Source organism: Hemiscyllium ocellatum, chromosome 6, assembly GCF_020745735.1.
Source record: "Hemiscyllium ocellatum isolate sHemOce1 chromosome 6, sHemOce1.pat.X.cur, whole genome shotgun sequence".
Lineage (NCBI taxonomy): Eukaryota > Metazoa > Chordata > Chondrichthyes > Orectolobiformes > Hemiscylliidae > Hemiscyllium > Hemiscyllium ocellatum.
In genome coordinates this window covers 108,515,016-108,533,186 of record NC_083406.1, presented here as the reverse complement: position 1 = coordinate 108,533,186, position 18,171 = coordinate 108,515,016, and the positions used below count along the sequence as shown (strand labels likewise).

General features: G+C 42.4%; 1 protein-coding gene across 3 annotated transcripts in view; it reads left to right on the top strand.

Moving 5' to 3' along the window:
• Positions 1-18,171, top strand: part of cyfip1 (cytoplasmic FMR1 interacting protein 1) — a 196,914-nt gene that overhangs the window by 151,384 nt on the left and 27,359 nt on the right. For all 3 annotated transcript variants that reach the window (XM_060826251.1, XM_060826253.1, XM_060826252.1), the window contains exons 24-25: positions 6,158-6,301; positions 8,769-8,859. In XM_060826251.1, coding sequence (XP_060682234.1) covers positions 6,158-6,301; positions 8,769-8,859 — 235 coding nt within the window. The remainder of the gene's footprint in view (positions 1-6,157; positions 6,302-8,768; positions 8,860-18,171) is intronic.

Here is an 18,171-nt window from a genome sequence, read left to right as displayed (position 1 = left end):
CCAGGGTAAGTTCCATCATTTTCTCTTTGCGACCTCTCTCTCCCTCCATCTGTGCTATTGTACACACCTCCCACAAAGTCTCATGTTGTATCACTCTCACTGGCCTGAACTAAACCACTCACTCTCATCTGCCAACACTGCTAAGTGTTGAAGCCCTCTGTGCTATCTACCCACCCATTTGGGTCATCTCCCCACTTAGAACAGTCATAACTGTGCGTACCACTTGTAATCTCCCACAAATACCTGCTTGTCTATCTCATTCCATGAAGGAAACAGGGCAACAAGATTGTTGGGCTGCCTAACATACATGAGAAGAGGATCTTCCTCTGACTGCCCCCAAGCATGGCCACACCTTATTTGTGCCAAAAGCCTTTGAGTGAAGATAATTCCCTTCACCTTGACAGCAGTTTGCTCATAACCATGACAGGCTTCCTGGTGTTGGGTTCATGCTAAATGGCATGGCAAGACAGCAGTAATATGAGGTGTCTTTGGCTTTGGAGGTAAAACACACAATGTAAGATTTAGATGCTGTGTAGACTCAATCATTGAGCACTATGACACTGAGCAAAGAGCTTGGAGATGTATCCTGGTCCAGTCCATGAGCTGAGTGTGAGTGTATAAAGTGTTCAGACTACAGTACTGCAGTGATAGTTGCAAGTGCAGCGTTGAAGTGCAAACTCATCCTGTAAATGGGTCAGAGATGTAGCATGAGTATTATAAGAGCCGGTACATGTCAGGTGCTGTCTGTGGTTTGTGAGGTTGGTGCCCACAGAGGAAACCCTGCAATGTTGGTGCTCAGTTTCCAATATGAGGTCATTCAAAGCAAGCGGTTGGCTGAATCCGCAAGAGGGTTGCTCTTGTTTCCTTGACAGGTTTTCCGGATGTCAAACTTGTCTGGCAAGTTTAAGATGGGAGGCTGAATATTAATGAGGCAAGTTAAGAAGGCACTTAACACATGACAAACTAGTAAGCATTTGTAGATTATGTATTTTCAACAATTACTTTAGTTTTCATTAATTTAGTAACTTGCCTGTGGATGTTAAGTTTTCGTAATTGTTAGGAAAATTCCACTCCACAATAGAAGGGTCTCATTTCACAGCATTCAGTGAAAATGTAGATTGTTACAGATATTTGTTCACAAACAAGATTTCTGCTCTAAATGTTTGCAGATGACGTTTCTTGTGTTAACATTTAACATTAAAAATACGACCAAAAATCATATTGGCAAGAAAATGTCATCTGACATTTGACAATAAACCATAGTGTCTGTGGCTCAGCTTTATAGGGCAAGAAGGCTCAATCCTTGACCTGTACATATCTATCTTTGTCGTCTTTTGGCCTGCCTTTCCTTCAGCTGATTGCTATCTCGCCACCCCTAGTGCAATAATTGTGCAGATACGAGATGAAAACTCAATCAGTCCCAAGATTGATTGACTCCATTATGGGCTAGGTGTAAGCACAGCTTTGCTAAATTACTGTGCTGGATTGTCTGCTTGTGATTGATTTCAAAAGTGTTTGGTTGAAAGTATGTCACTCAACTGTTCAAGATTGAATCTGGAAAACTGCTTTCACTGTTGCTAGTAATTGGATCAATAGAAAAAGAATACAACAAAGCTATTCTTGGATTTTTTCTTCAAAGCTACATGTTGGGTTGGTATAGAGTGTAGGGTCATACAGCACAGTCCATCAGTCGATGCCAACCATAATCCCAAACTAAATTTTTCACCTTTCAAACCTTTCCTATTCATATGCTTATTCAACTGTCTTTTAAATGTCAGAATTGCGCCCTCATCCAGAACATCCTCAGAAAATTAATTGCACACACGAACCACCCTCATTATAAAAAAAATTTGCTCCTCATGTCTTTTTTTTAAATCTCTCTCCTCCCACCTGAAAAATGTGCCCCCTAATTTTGAAATCCCCCATCCTAGGGAAAAGATGCTCACTATTAACCCTAGCTAAACCCCTCATGATTTCACAAACTTCTATAAGGTCACCCCTCAATCACCTACCCTCCAGTGGAAAAATGTCCCAGCCTTTCTTTATAACTCAAACCTTCCATACCTAGCAACGTAGAGTCATGGAAATGTACAGCACGGAAACACTCCCTTCAGTCTAAGTCATCCTTGCTGACCAGATATCCCAACCTAATCTAGTCCAATTTGCCAGCACTTGGCCCATATCCCTCTAAACCCTTCCTATTCATGTAGCCATCCAGATTCCTTTTAAATGTTGCAATTGTACCAATCTCCATTAATTTCTCTGGCAGCTCATTCCACACACGCACCACCCTCTGCATGAAAACATCCACATAAATGTTTTCTGAAACCTCCAGATTAACAATATCCTTCTTATAACTGGATGTCCAGAACTGGACACAGTCCTCCAGAAGTGACCTTGCCAATGTCCCGTGCAACCTCAACATGATTTCTCAACTCCTTTATTCGAAGGACTGAGCCATGAAGGCAAGTGTGCCAAATGCCTTTTAATTGCCGTGTCTACCTGTGATGCAAATCTCAAAGAATTATGAACCTGAGCCCCGAGGTCCCTCATTACCCAAGACCCTTACATTATTTGTATAAGTCCTATCCCTTTACACCTAAATATAAGGTAGATTCCCAATTACAATTACGTTTTTGTCTGTGATTATAAACATGTTTATATTTTTCTTTTATATCGATCAAAGATTGTGATAGTAATGGCTAACCCCTTCCCCCTCTTTCCCATCCACAATTTACTCCCCCACATCCTACTTCATGGAGTCATCTGTACAGAAGAGACCCATCGATCACATTGCGTCTGCACCATCCCATCTACCCTAATCCGACTTTCCAGCACTCGGCTGGTGGCTTTGAATGTTACAACTTTTCAGATACTCATTCATGTACCTTTTAAAGGTGGTGTGGTTTCCTGCTTCAACTACCCTCCCCAGGCAATACATTCCAGATTTTCATTAACTTCTATGTTAAAAATGTTTTCCTCAAATCTTCTCTAAACCTCCTGTCCTTCATCTGAAAATGAGGCCCCGTTGTTACTGACCCTTCAACTAAGGGGAGCAGCTGCTTACTATCCACCCTGCTCAGGTACTCCATAATCCTATGTACATCCCCCCCCTCCGGTTTTCTCTGCTATGAAGAAAACAATCCGAGCCTGTGCAGCCTCTATCAAACGCAACAGGCTGCTGAATCTCCTCTGCACGCTCTCCCTCCTCAGATGTGGATTTCTGATGAGCAGTCTCATCTTTTCTCTCGTTTGGTGACCAGAACTGCACATGGTATTCAAGCTATGGCCTATCCAAAGTTCTGTACAGCTTCAACATAAACTTCCTGCTCCTTTAGTCTATGTCATGACTGTTAAAGCCACATGTCCCATATGTTGCCTTATATTTACCTGTTCTGCTGCTTCCAATGATTTGTGGACAAGCACCCCATGATCGCGCTCTCTCTCTCTTTCTCTATACTCCCCAGTGTCCTATCATTCTTAAATGTTCCCGTATTTTGTTACTACTTCTAAAGTGCATCAGCTCACATTTCTCAGGGTTAAATTCCAACGGCCACAGATCTATTCAACTTATCTATATCTTCCTGTAATCTAAGATCGCCTTGCTTCCTATTAACCACCTGGGCAATGTTCATGCAGTCCACAAACTTATCTCCCACACATTTTCTTCAATATCATTTGAAGTATGTCAAAAACAATATGACACCCTGTTCTACAGCAATGGACATCAGCCTACAGTCACTCAAAATCTTCTACCAACACCCTCTGTCTCCTACCATTAAAACAATTTTGGATCCAATTTGCCAAGTTAGCTGGATCCCATGTGGTTTAATCATCTTTCTTCGTCTTCCAGGCGGGACTTTGTAAAAGCTTTCCTCCCCCGTTCTTCTCCTATTTTTTTATTTTCCCGCACCTCTTCCATCCAATTGCTGCCCCTTCTTCCCACTCTGACGCTTCCTAGAGGAGCAATCTTCGTGCTCCCTGGGGACCTAGAGCCTCCAGATAGTGTGCAGGGCATCCACCTTGCAGTCTCAAGGTAGAGAGGCACCCATCTTTAGGCATCAGGTTCGGCCGTGCACGCCACTGTCTCATTGGATGGGTGAGGGAAGTGTGCGGGATTTTGGGAGCACCCAGAAACATCATGCCTTCTGCTTGTATTTTACCGTCATCCTCTACCCAGTCGTCTCTTATCCTTGTCCATGAATCCAATTTCCACACTATCGTTTGTACGTCAAGAGAGGGGAGCAGCCCGGTCATGGCCTCTGTGGAGGAGGGCACTATGGGAGCATGCTCAGTCATATTCCCCTTGTGTCTGTACTTTCACATCATCCTGTGCCAAACATGCTTCTTGTCCCTGCACCCCATTCACACTTTCACCTGCCCTCCCTCATTGTTAGCCTATGTTTAACTACTTCATATCTTTGATTATTTCGTATTACTGTTCAAATTTGATAATGCTTCTCATAGCGTCTCATTTTTAAAGGACATTTTTAAATTATTTTAACTTTGTACCTACAACATTTATTTTCAATCCACTGTTACAAACTTGGTAATGTGACCTTTTCAAGTATCACTTGTAATTTCTGTTTTGTATCTTTAAAAAAGTTGCTTTCATTAATAAGTAATGAAAGCAATATTTGGCAAGTTGGGTTGCTTATCAGTTGACTTTGCTGCATTCAAGATCAATTGTCAACAAATTTGTAAATTCATAGTTAACCTTAAATATTGATTGTCCAATCTTATTCAAGATATACAGTATGGAGCTAGATAAAAGTCTTGACAGTAAATGCACAAATCATTGATATTACTTGCCTGTAAATGTGTTACACTAACTATCTGCATTGAAAATATTTGCATGAATTTTATGATTAGCAAACCAAGCTAGTCTCTGTTTCAAGCGCAATGTGGTGAATCAGATGCTGCTTATGCTTTACTAGCATATGCATATTATCGCTAATTCTTTCCTTGTGAAGTGGAATGATGGATAAATGAAATAGAATCATTTTTTGCCAGATTTTGGTTTACTCCCAAATATGGGGAAATCGTTATCTTTGGGCTCCAAGGATGAATGGTCATTCTATTGTCAATGTCATCATTTATGTTAACCTAATAATGCTGGAGCACTTGCTGCATTCATAGTGTGGACATCCTGATGCCACCTTTCAGTGTTAATTTCTAGAACTATCCCTCGGGTACCCTGACTTGTATGTATTGCTATTTGTGTTACTTAAACATATGTTGGCAAAAAGCATCTGAGAACAGGTGATATTGACTGTGAACAACTAAGTAAAATCAAACCTTACATATGGTGGTATTTGGTTAAGGGATAAATGAAGAGAAATTACCTTTTTTTTTGAGCCTTTGGATGTTTTAAGTGCACTGGAAAAGGGGTAGTATTTTAATGTCGTTTATTGAAGATTGCGCTTCCAACAGTGAACTATTCCATTTGTAGTCCATTGAATTGTCAGTGTACATTGTGTACTCAATTCCATGGAATCCGACTTGAACTCATGAATTTTTGATTAGAGATGAAGATGCTACTATTAAGCTATGCTGACAGCATACAACATCATTTCTGCAATCATCATCTTGGATTTTGGCAGAGATAACCAATTAATGATAAAATAATAGCTTTTTAACCTGTTTGGATTATTAATGGTAAATTTGGTTGGGACTAAAAACTTTGTTTCCCAGCAAATGTTGTAGTTAGCTGAATTAGTATGTTTGTTTTAAACCAGACCTCCTCAGTCTTTCTATAGTTTATAGTTGTTTCAAAAATCAACATTTGAATCTACGTTTGCTTGCATAAAAAGAACATTGCATATGTACAGAGGAACCTCGATTATCAGAAGGGCACGAGCGGCGGGGGGGGGGGGTAGTATTTCGTTCAGTTAATTGAATGCACATTGTTAGCGACGTCAGTTACTTGAATGCCGCATAATCGAGGTTCCTCTGTAGTAGATAATGCATTAGCTGCAGAACATTTTGGGAGTTTACACTTCAGTTCTAGTGAAGCTAAAGCTAATCATATTGCTGTGGGTGTGGAGAAACATGTAGGTCAGGTGAGGGAAGGAAGGCAGACTTTCTTCTTGAAAGGACATTAATGAACCAGATGTGTTTTTTATGTCAGTAACCATCAGTATACATATTTTTACAGGCTCTGAACTTGGCATACAGCAGCATTTACAGCAACTACAAAAATTTTGTGGGCCCTCCACATTTTAGAGCGATTTGTAAGCTTCTGGGCTATCAAGGAATTGCTGTGGTAATGGAGGAACTGCTCAAAGTTGTTAAAAGCCTAGTAAGTATATTTTGTAAATTGGATTGTTATTATTTGAGTCTTATATAATTTTTCAATTTCCAAATGCTTTTGTTGCAGCAAGTAATCTTTAATATGCTAAAGGAAACTCTTGAAACCATAAAAAGGGTCAGCCTTTGGTCATGTTTTATGTAATGGGATACGTTTTATCCCTCCATTTCCCTTTCTAACTAATTATAAAGCCTTTGCTCCAGATGTGGCTAATTATCCTAAAAGCACAACAGACCACAATCAGTCACAAGTTTTTGAATGTTTACTTATGCTTCATCCATATCAGAAAAAGATCAATCTAGGTAGATTGAAAAGTAGAAGGAAACAAAACAGGATGTATTGGCAATTCTTAAGTTGAAGTATTATGCTGTGACACCGCATTAAATATTGGCATTAATTGATGCAAGGTTTCTGACAATCGTTCTGACATGGACAAAATTTGGAAATCTGTCTGCATGTTGGCTCTTGCAAGGATGCTATCATATAAATTTGGCTGCTCGTGGGACTAGAACAGAAATTGATTAATTCAGGCCAGAACCAGCAACCCTTTACTGAGTTGGAATTAACCACATTTGATATTTTAGTCCAAATTCAAGAGCTAGAAACATTTGATAATAATCATTGAAATCAATCTTCCACGAAGTACATTTTCTTTTCATCACCATGACAATCTGAACTGGTTTTGAAAGGAATTATGTAGTTGCTTGGTAAAGGAAAAAAAAATACAGGATGTGTGAAATGAGAAAAGTGGTGGGCTCAGATTAAATGGGGACACACACTGGTGTAGAGTTGATGGCTAAATGATTTGCTTTCATGTTTATTGTTACAATATGGAGGTGAACCCCTCTGTTACTTAAACAACACCCAAAAAAGCTTGCCACGCCTTGTAATCTGTTAAAATATGAGTGACAGAAAACTCCCAAATTCCACTATTTAAAGAAAATAACATCAATTTATTTTAAGTCTAAAAGTGAACATTAAACAAGTATTCGCATTTCTAAGCCCCCCTCTTTCTCTTAACTGCTTGCTATCTGCCTCCAGCTCTATAGCAATATACTGTCCCAGTAAGACACTTGATATATCAACTTTATTTCAAAATCACCCTCCTGCTGTCGTCTTCTGTGTCTTTCTTCTTCCAGCTGAGGATTTCCCTGGGTCGTCGTCTTTTTACTGCAAGTTTCACATAAAAAGTTACCTTTTATAGAGAGTATTTCCTAATTTCTTGGAGAGCAAGCTGTTCGCACTCCATGCATTTCTGTCACCTCAGCAGTTGCACTCTGACCAATTTTCAAAATGTCCACATTTTATACCTCCCCAACATTGGATCGTCTCATTGGTTTGATGTTAGCAAAACAATAGATTCAAAATTGATTGGGTTTTAGTATTCTGGGGCATAATGTAAATTGGTTAGATTCAAATTATTGTCAAAACAGCAATCAAAACTCAGGTGTCCATTTCACAGCCAAATATTACAATATTTTCAATTTTCCAGTACACTGGGACTGCCATCTAGTCATATACACAGGTGCTTAAAAGTTCTCAGTTCAGAACAGCATTCTGTCTCTCTCTTAAAGGTACAGTACACATCTTTAGCTTCATAACATTATCATGTATGATGGTTTGATAATCACCACTATATTGTTCTAGACATTTGATAGTTCAGTTGCACAGTTTTGCCTGAAGTGTTACTTAGAGTTTTAGCTTGATACAAACCCTCATTTCTATCTGTTTTGATTTGAAGTAGCAAAACTTAATTTGTGATAGTAAAGTATTAATGCATTGAAATATACCAACAATATCAGTGTGAACAGCCAGTCTGATTGTTGCATTGAATCCTATAATTTCTCTGGGAGCATTATTTATAAGTTAATAAAGATGTTCTACTTTCAGACTATATGCATATTTAATTAAAGCATGATTTGGAGATGCCGGTGTTGGCCTGGGGTGTACAAAGTTAAAAATCTCACAACACCAGGTTATAGTCCAACAGGTTTAATGGGAAGCAGACTAGCTTTCGGAGTGACGCTCCTTCATCAGGTGATTGTGATCACCTCATTGTGTTGTCACAATCACCTGATGAAGGGGCGTCGCTCTGAAAGCTAGTGTGTGCTTCCCATTAAACCTATTGGACTATAACCTGGTGTTGTATGATTTTGAACTAATTAAAGCATGTTCTTCTTTTGTTTCTTGGTAACATCAGATATCTGAATTAGGAAGAGATGGAGAGAATCGTGAGACAAAGGGAAATGTTTGCATATGCAATGCTGTGCTGAGTACTCAAAATTCTTTTCAGATAATTAGGAGGTAGAAGTTAAAGTGCAGCATCACAGTGAACTGTTCAGAGATCCTTTGTTCTCTGTGTAATAACTGAGAGGCCTAATGAATAAATTAAATGTTTGTGATTTACAAAAATGCATTGCCACTGTTGTATTAACAGAAACTACATGTTTAACCTCAGCTACAAGGAACCATTTTGCAATATGTGAAGACTTTAATGGAAGTGATGCCTAAAATCTGCCGTTTACCCAGACATGAGTATGGTTCACCAGGTTAGTGTGAATTATAAAATTTCTAAACTTCCACAAAATTTGTATGACAAAGATAACCTTGTGATAAATGAAAGATTACAGCACAAAAATTGCTGTCAGTTTTAAATGATGAAATCTGTTATAGTTTTCTTTGTTCCATTTTTTTTCTCTCTTCTTGAAGTTAATGACTCATATATTGATTTACATGGTGTATGCAGCACAGAAAATGTTCATTCATCCCAACCAATTCATGCTCGCATTTCTGCTTCGTTCTGCTTCCTTCCATCCCTCTCATTTAACTCTTATCATCATCCTGTATTCTGTTCTTCCTCATGATTAGAGAATAATTAGAGAATTATTCCATTAGTGTGGTATTATATATCTACTTTTGATGGTAGAAGGTGAGCTAGATTGTCTTATGAATATTTTTATACCTTCAAGCTAGCTTGTTTATTTTTTCTTAAGAAAAGATTATTGCTGAGAATACTGGTGCAGCACTAAATTTATTTACAGAACAACTTTATCCAACAGCTTCCCTTTGCCGTGAGGTTAGCTGTAGTGTTCACTAATGGTTGCATGTTGTTCAGTGCCATTTATGACTCCTCAGGTACTGAGGCAGTCTGTCTTCATATACAGCAAGATCTGAATAGCATCTTGGCTTGACCTGATAACTACTAAGTAACATTGCCCCTTGACATTCAATGGCATTACCATTGCTGAATTCCCCACCATCAACATTGAGTTAAAAATCACACAACACCAGGTTATAGTCCAACAGGATTAATTGGAAGCGCACTAGCTTTCGGAGCTACAAAGTGATTTTTAACTTTGTACACCCCAGTCCAACACCGGCTCCTCCAAATCAACATTGAGGGTTCAGTGACCAGAAAATAATCAAAGCCAGTTATATAAATATTACAGTTATGAAAGTAGGCTTGGAATTCTATAACAAGTAACTTAACTCCAATTTTCCATCTGCAAGCCACATAGGTGTTGGAATAATCTCCATTTGCCTGGATGGTGCTTCTCCAAAAGATGAGAAGCATCCAGGACAAAACAGCATGCTTCATTGTCACCCGAAATACTACCTTCAATGCTCATTTTGCTTATCGCAACACACGTTGGCAGCAGTATGTGCCATCTATAAAATGCCCTTTCAAAATTCACAAAGGTTTCTTAGCAACTTTCTAACCCATGACCACTACCACCTAGAAGGACAAGGGCAGTAGATACATGAGAACGCCTCCACCTGCATATTCCCCTCCAAGTCGCAAACTGGGAACTATATTTTTGTTCATTCCTTCATTCAGAGGCAGTTCAGTGGAGGTTCACCAGATTGATTTTAGGGATGAAAGGACAGTTGTATGGGAAGCAGCTGAATAGCTTGGGCTTATATTCACTGGAGTTCAGAAGAATGGAAGGGGAGCATTTGATATGAGGTATAAAAAATGTTAAAAAGGTTTGATATGGTGGAATTTGAACAGCTGTTGTGGGACAGTGTTGAATTAGCGGTTATAGATTTAGAGAGAGAGGCAGTCGGTTCAAAATTGAGATAAGGAGAAATTATATTTTAAGAGGGTTGTGAATCTGTGGAACTCACTGGTCCAGAGTGCAGTGGATGCAGAATCAATCAACGGACTCAAGAAAGAAATAAATGCCGTCCTGATGAAAGGTGGAATAAACGGCTGTGGAGAGCAGGCAGGAGGATGGAGCTGAGTACATGATAAGATCAGTCATGATCATGTTAAATTGTGGAGGGCTGAATTACCTGCTTCTGCTCCTAATTCTGATGTTCCAGCATTCATTTTCATTGGGTCAAAATCCTGGAACTCCCTTCTTCATACCAGCACTGTGGCTGTCCCTACACCCAAAGACTGTAGTGTTTCAAGAAGGTGGCTCACCGTCATCACCTTCATTACATCAGAAATGGGCAATAAATACTGACTTCAGCAATAATGCCCACACCCCATGGGCGAATAAAATGAATGTGGAAAATATTACAATGAATTAATATAAAAAGACATTGAGCATAGTTGGGGGACTTTAGAAAAGTGATCAAATGCTTAGTTGAAAAGATAGGAATTAAGAGTTTTTATGAAAGAGTAGAATGGAGAGATTTATGATGCGAATTCCAGAATATGGAGCTTTAGGTGCTGAAATCGTGGCTGCTTGTGATGAGGATGAGAAGTATGCTACAGACCAAACTTGGAGAATGAACAATTTTCAGGGTGGTTATTCTATTATATAAGTCTACAAAGCTAAGCAGAGAAAAGGCCACAGAAGGCTTGAGCATAAAGGTGGCTACGCCAAACTTGAGAGATTGAACCAGCAGAGGCCTACTTTAGCTTGCTTTCAAACAACTAAACTTGAGCAATACTGCAGGCTTTTAGGATCCCCAATGATTCAAGAATGACTATTGATGGCATGTATTATTATTAACCCTTAGGTCTTTCAAGAGGAGGCGCTGCAATTTCCAATCAGCACTTTCCAATCCAATAAAAGGTTGTCTTTGTAATGAATTAGTCATGATTGAGCATGCCCTTGTCTGTCTGTTTTTCTGAAGATTCATATTCAATGAATCTGCATTGCCCACATAAAGTGAACTATTTTATATTTTAGAAAGTAAAAATGAGGTTAATCAGTGGACGAGAAGCTGGAATATCTTGTCTGTTCTGCCATTTTTTTTTCTGTAAAACCTTGTTTATTCAATGTTCTCAAATATGCACCCCAGAGAAGTGAAAGTTCGCTTAATGTGGTACTCAGAAATGTAGTTTTGTGAAATAGTACTGCCTTTCAATTCAGTGCAGTTATGATAGGGCAGATATTCAGTTTAATGTATGGAATCCCTTGTGCAAACTGCTTTTAAGCATTTATTATCATATTGATCTCAGTATTCATTTCATAAAAGTAAGGAAGCTGTTCATGATGCCCGAATAACAGAAATCACTAAAAACGGAAAGAACTACAGATTTTGTAAATCTAAGGAAGGGTCACTCGACCTGGAACGTTAACTCTCACCACAGATGCTGCCAGACCTGCTGAGCTTTTCCAGCAATTTGTTTTTGTAATGGAAGTCAGTGTTGTGTACAAAATTGAGAGTGAACTTTTGTTACACTCACCACCAGTTTCTCATGGGCAACCAAGGATGGCAATAACTGCCGTCCCAGCCAGCAAAGCCCACATTCTGTTGATAACTTTTTAAAGAAGATATTTGTGAGTATTGGTAATTAGTGAGTTTCTAAAAAAGATTTAATGGAAAAGCCTTTTATAAAGGTTCAAATGGCCTACATTTTCCTGAAAAATGTCTTTTAGCTACCATGCCTTTCATGATATCCCATTAGTCACAGGATGAATCGTTTGGAATGGGTCAGTGCAAGCTTGGCCTTCATCCATTATTGTCATCTGGGTGAAACTGTAGAATTCATTTGTAAGGAAATGAGGGCAGGAATCTGCATTTCATTCTGTTGTGGCACAGCTGTCTGGAATATTGTATTTTATTGAATTCATCAACCTATAGACATCACTCGAAAGCAATGTCTGGCTGAAGGCAAATCTTTAAGAGTGGGAGAATTAGGAGTTAGGGTGGCATTGTTCATAAAGGATGAAATCAGACTAATAGAACAAAAATTTGCTCAAAATCTAAGTGTAGTATTAATCGTGAAGGAATGTGAACAGCCAGTGTTGTGCGCCATGCAGCACCAATGACTTCATGTGCTCAGTTTTGGGTTTTTGCTCTCTCCTCAGCAAGTGATGATGTCATGGAACTAACCCAAAGTAATTTCAACAAAAAAAGTAATTGAAAGTGAGGGATGAGGTTCTGCGAGTAGAATGTGGGGACCAGGAAATAAATTGAAAAGTAGACTTTCATGGTCGCAAAGTCAGGATTACTTCCAGTGCAATATACTTGTGAAATCAGGAAAGGGAGAATAGGTTGATGAATGCATGGATGGAGAAATGGTGTAGCAGAAGAGATTTAGATTCCTGAGGCATTGGGACTGATTCTGAGGAAGATGAGACCTGTACAAGTTGGACAGGTTACACCCCACCGGGGCCAAGGCCTGTATCTTCACTGGGCATTCATTCAGATGGTGGGAGAGAGTTTAAATTGAAATAGCAAGGGAATGGGGAGACATAACAGGGAAGCATTAAAAGATAGGAATGAATGAAAGAAAAGCAGAGACAGAGGAAATAAGGGCTGGCAACAAATTGTACCGTACTACAAAATAATATGTAAAAACGTTTTTAAAAATTTATATCCTGTATCTAAACACTCAGCATATTTGCAACAAGGTAGACAAATTAACAGTGCAAATAGTTGTAAATGGGCTCAATATATTTGCGGAATAACCAAAGCTGAGAACTGAATGTTTGAGGGATTTCAGTGCTTAGGAAGGAGAGGCAAAAAGGAAAAGGAGATGCAATTGGGTTTAGTACAGGATGAAATCATCACAGTCATGTGATGGGCTTTTACCTCAGAAATCCATATATATTCTGTTCATAAGTTCATAAAAAGAACTGTGCTGAGCAACGAATAAACTTAGAGTAAAAAATGAGGTCTGCAGATGCTGGAGATCACAGCTGAAAATGTGTGTTGCTGGTTAAAGCACAGCAGGTTAGGCAGCATCTCAGGAATAGGAAATTCGACGTTTCGAGCATAAGCCCTTCATCAGGAATGAGAGTGAGTAGCCAAGCAGGCTAAGATAAAAGGTAGGGAGGAGGGACTTGGGGGAGGGACGATGGAGGTGGGATAGGTGGAAGGAGGTCAAGGTGAGGGTGATAGGCCGGAGTGCGGTGGGGGCGGAGAGGTCAGTAAGGAGATTGCAGGTTAGGAGGGCGGTGCTGAGTTGAGGGAACCGACTGAGACAAGGTGGGGGGAGGAGAAATGAGGAAACTGGAGAAATCTGAATTCATACCTTGTGGTTGGAGGGTTCCCAGGCGGAAGATGAGGCGCTCCTCCTCCAGCCATTGTGTTGTTATGTTCTGCCGGTGGAGGAGTCCAAGGACCTGCATGTCCTCGTTGGAGTGGGAGGGAGAGTTAAAGTGTTGAGCCACGGGGTGGTTGGGTTGGTTGGTCCGGGCGGCCCAGAGGTGTTCTCTGAAGCGTTCCGCAAGTAAGCGGCCTGTCTCCCCAATATAGAGGAGGCCACATCGGGTGCAGCGGATGCAATAGATGATGTGTGTGGAGGTACAGGTGAACTTGTGGCGGATATGGAAGGATCCCTTGGGGCCTTGGAGGGAAGTGAGTGTGGAGGTGTGGGTGCAAGTTTTACATTTCCTGCGGTTGCAGGGGAAGGTGCCGGGGGTGGAGGTTGGGTTGGTGGGGGGTGTGGATCTGACGAGGGAGTCACGAAGGGAGTGGTCCTTGCGGAATGCTGATAGGGGAGGGGAGGGAAATATATCCTTGGTGGTGGGGTCCGTTTGGAGGTGGCGGAAATGACGGCGGATGATACGTTGTATGCAGAGGTTGGTGGGGTGGTAGGTGAGAACCAGTGGGGTTCTGTCTTGGTGGCGGTTGGAGGAGCAGGGCTCAAGGGCGGAGGAGCGGGAAGTGGAGGATGTGCGGTGGAGGGCATCGTCGATCACGTCTGGGGGGAATCTGCGGTCCTTGAAGAAGGAGGCCATCTGGGCTGTGCGGTGTTGGAACTGGTCCTCCTGGGAGCAGATGCGGCGAAGACGAAGGAATTGGGAATATGGGATGGAGTTTTTGCAGGGGGCAGGGTGGGAGGAGGTGTAGTCCAGGTAGCTGTGGGAGTCAGTCGGTTTATAGTAGATGCCTGTGTTGAGTCGGTCGCCCGAGATAGAGATGGAAAGGTCTAGGAAGGGGAGGGAGGAGTCTGAGACAGTCCAGGTGAATTTGAGGTCGGGATGGAAGGTGTTAGTAAAGTTGATGAACTGTTCAACCTCCTCGTGGGAGCACGAGGCAGCGCCGATACAGTCATCGATGTAGCGGAGGAAAAGGTGGGGGGTGGTGCCAGTGTAGTTGCGGAAGATGGATTGTTCCACATATCCTACGAAGAGGCAGGCATAGCTGGGAACCATGCGGGTGCCCATGGCAACTCCTTTAGTTTGGAGGAAGTGGGAGGATTGAAAAGAGAAGTTATTCAGGGTGAGGACCAGTTCAGTCAGTCGAAGGAGGGTGTCAGTGGAAGGGTACTGGTTGGTGCGGCGGGAAAGGAAGAAGCGGAGGGCTTTGAGTCCTTCGTGATGGGGGATGGAGGTGTACAGGGACTGGATGTCCATAGTGAAAATAAGGCGTTGGGGACCGGGGAAGCGAAAATCCTGGAGGAGGTGGAGGGCGTGGGTGGTGTCCCGAACGTAGGTGGGGAGTTCTTGGACTAAAGGGGACAGGACCGTGTCGAGGTATTGGGAGATGAGTTCGGTGGGGCAGGAGCAGGCTGAGACAATGGGTCGGCCGGGGCAGGCAGGTTTGTGGATTTTGGGCAGGAGGTAGAAACGGGCGGTGCGGGGTTGTGGGACTATGAGGTTGGAGGCGGTGGATGGGCGATCCCCTGAGGTGATGAGGTCATGGATGGTCTGGGAGATGATGGTTTGGTGGTGGGAGGTGGGGTCGTGGTCAAGGGGGTGATAAGAGGAGGCGTCCGCGAGCTGGCGTTTGGCCTCAGCGGTATAAAGGTCAGTGCGCCAAACTACCACAGCGCCTCCCTTGTCTGCGGGTTTGATGGTGAGGTTGGGATTGGAGCGGAGGGAGTGGAGGGCTGCACGTTCTGAGGGTGAGAGGTTGGAGTGGGTGAGAGGGGTGGACAGGTTGAGTCGGTTAATGTCACGGCGGCAGTTGGCTATAAAGAGGTCGAGGGCGGGTAGGAGGCCAGCACGGGGTGTCCAGGTGGATGGGGTGTGTTGGAGGCGGGAGAAGGGGTCGTCAGAGGGTGAGCGGGAGTCTTGGTTGTAAAAGTAGGCACGGAGGCGAAGGCGGCGGAAGAATTGTTCAATATCTCGCCGCGTGTTGAACTCATTAATCTGAGGGCGTAGGGGAATGAAGGTGAGGCCCCTGCTGAGGACTGATCTTTCATCCTCAGAGAGGGGGAGATCTGGAGGGATGGTGAAAATCCGGCAAGGCTGGGAGCTAGGACCTGGGGTGGGACTGGAGCTGGGGCTGGGGGCGGGGACAGAGATCGAAGTAGGGGCGGAGTTAGACGTGGTGACCGAAGTAGGGGCGGAGTTAGATGTGGTGACCGAAGTAGCGGCGGAGTTAGACGTTGGAGGGTTCCCAGGCGGAAGATGAGGCGCTCCTCCTCCAGCCGTCGTGTTGTTATGTTCTGCTGGTGGAGGAGTCCAAGGACCTGCATGTCCTCGGTGGAGTGGGAGGGAGAGTTAAAGTGTTGAGCCACGGGGTGGTTGGGTTGGTTGGTCCGGGCGGCCCAGAGGTGTTCTCTGAAGCGTTCCGCAAGTAAGCGGCCTGTCTCCCCAATATAGAGGAGGCCACATCGGGTGCAGCGGATGCAATAGATGATGTGTGTGGAGGTACAGGTGAACTTGTGGCGGATATGGAAGGATCCCTTGGGGCCTTGGAGGGAAGTGAGTGTGGAGGTTTGGGCGCAAGTTTTACATTTCCTGCGGTTGCAGAGGAAGGTGCCGGGGGTGGAGGTTGGGGTGGTGGGGGGTGTGGATCTGACGAGGGAGTCACGAAGGGAGTGGTCCTTGCGGAACGCTGATAGGGGAGGGGAGGGAAATATATCCTTGGTGGTGGAGTCCGTTTGGAGGTGGCGGAAACGACGGCGGATGATACGTTGTATGCGGAGGTTGGTGGGGTGGTAGGTGAGAACCAGTGGGGTTCTGTCTTGGTGGCGGTTGGAGGAGCAGGGCTCAAGGGCGGAGGAGCGGGAAGTGGAGTAAACTTAGCTTGGTTTACAAAAGGAAATTCTAAGTCCAATTTACAAGAACTAATTGAAACAATTAATTGGAATCTTCTTGTCCTGCACTTCCTTCCCAAAGTGTTATCCCAATTCTGGTAATGTTAGCAATCCACAAGGTAACCAAAGACCATATTTTGTATTAATGAATATTCAATACATGATGCTATCAATTGACAGCTAACTGATCATTGATCACAAATCTAATCATTCAGTAGTCAATTCCACTTTTAGTTGCAGCTCGTTGGAAGTGTCAGATCAGTGTTCATTATTTCCTCTGGTGTTAGGGGTCTCTAACATTTGGCATGACCTTTTCTGCCCTTAATGTCCTACAATGTGAAAATACACAGCAGTCTATGGCATGCACCGTTGCACTTCATCAAGATATAATGCATAATATTTAAGACATGGATATTATTATATATGTCTGGAGCAGATAGAACTTGAACTGGGACGTATTGGCTCAAATAGAGATACTAACCACTGCATTATAAGTGCCCTGTGTAAGATTTAAGACATAAAACTATCATCAGTATTTCCAGCAACTGTTTGTTTTGTTTGTTAATAGAACTTAAATTCTATCTGTCTTGGTCATGACCAAGTACATATTCTTGGATTTTTAGCTGTAGTTTGCCAGAAAAAGTGTGTACAGTGGCCAATATGCAGATTAGTTCCCTTGACAATCGCTAAAAGGCAGCTGTAAGAAATAATTTGCGTGTTATGATCTTGATTTGGCGACTGAATTTGACAGGTTCTTTGGCACTGCAGTACTGCAAGCAGACTTCAAACCTGTAGCATTTTTTCACCTCTTAGTTTTCTTTGTTGCTGGTGACTGAAAGAAATGAGAGGCGATGTTCATTTAGAAGTAGTTTTCTTCATTCAGTTAAGGATTATAGGCTCCCCTTCTATTTTTTATTCTTCCATGGATTTGAGAATTGTTTTGTGGCATGGTGGCTCAGTGGTTAGTCAGGTTTCAGTCCAGCCTTGGGTGACTGTCTGTGTGGGGTTTGCACCTTTTCACCATGTCTGATTGCGTTTCCACCAAGTGCTTTGGTTTCTTTCTGCAGTCCAAAGGTGGATTGGCGAGGCTAAATTGCCTCATAGTGTTCAGGGATGCACAGGCTAGGTATTTTAACCACGGTAAATGAAGAATTACCAGGGATCAGGTCGGGGGCTGGGTCTGAGTCTGAGTCTTGGGAAGATCTTTGGAGGGTCAACGCAGACTTGATGGGCCAAACGGCCTCTTTCCACACTCTGGGGACTCTATGTTTCTACTATAGAAAAGTGTATTACTTATAGAACTGCTGTTTCTTTTGGGTTACAATGTGTCCATGTTCTTCCCAGAAGAACTGTTTGACAGTGAGTACAGCTAATAGCTGCTGTCTCCCAAGTTTCTTTTACCATGCCTGTCCATCTTTCAATGAAAATCAAAGATTAGAGGTTAAATATTTTTATATGGGGT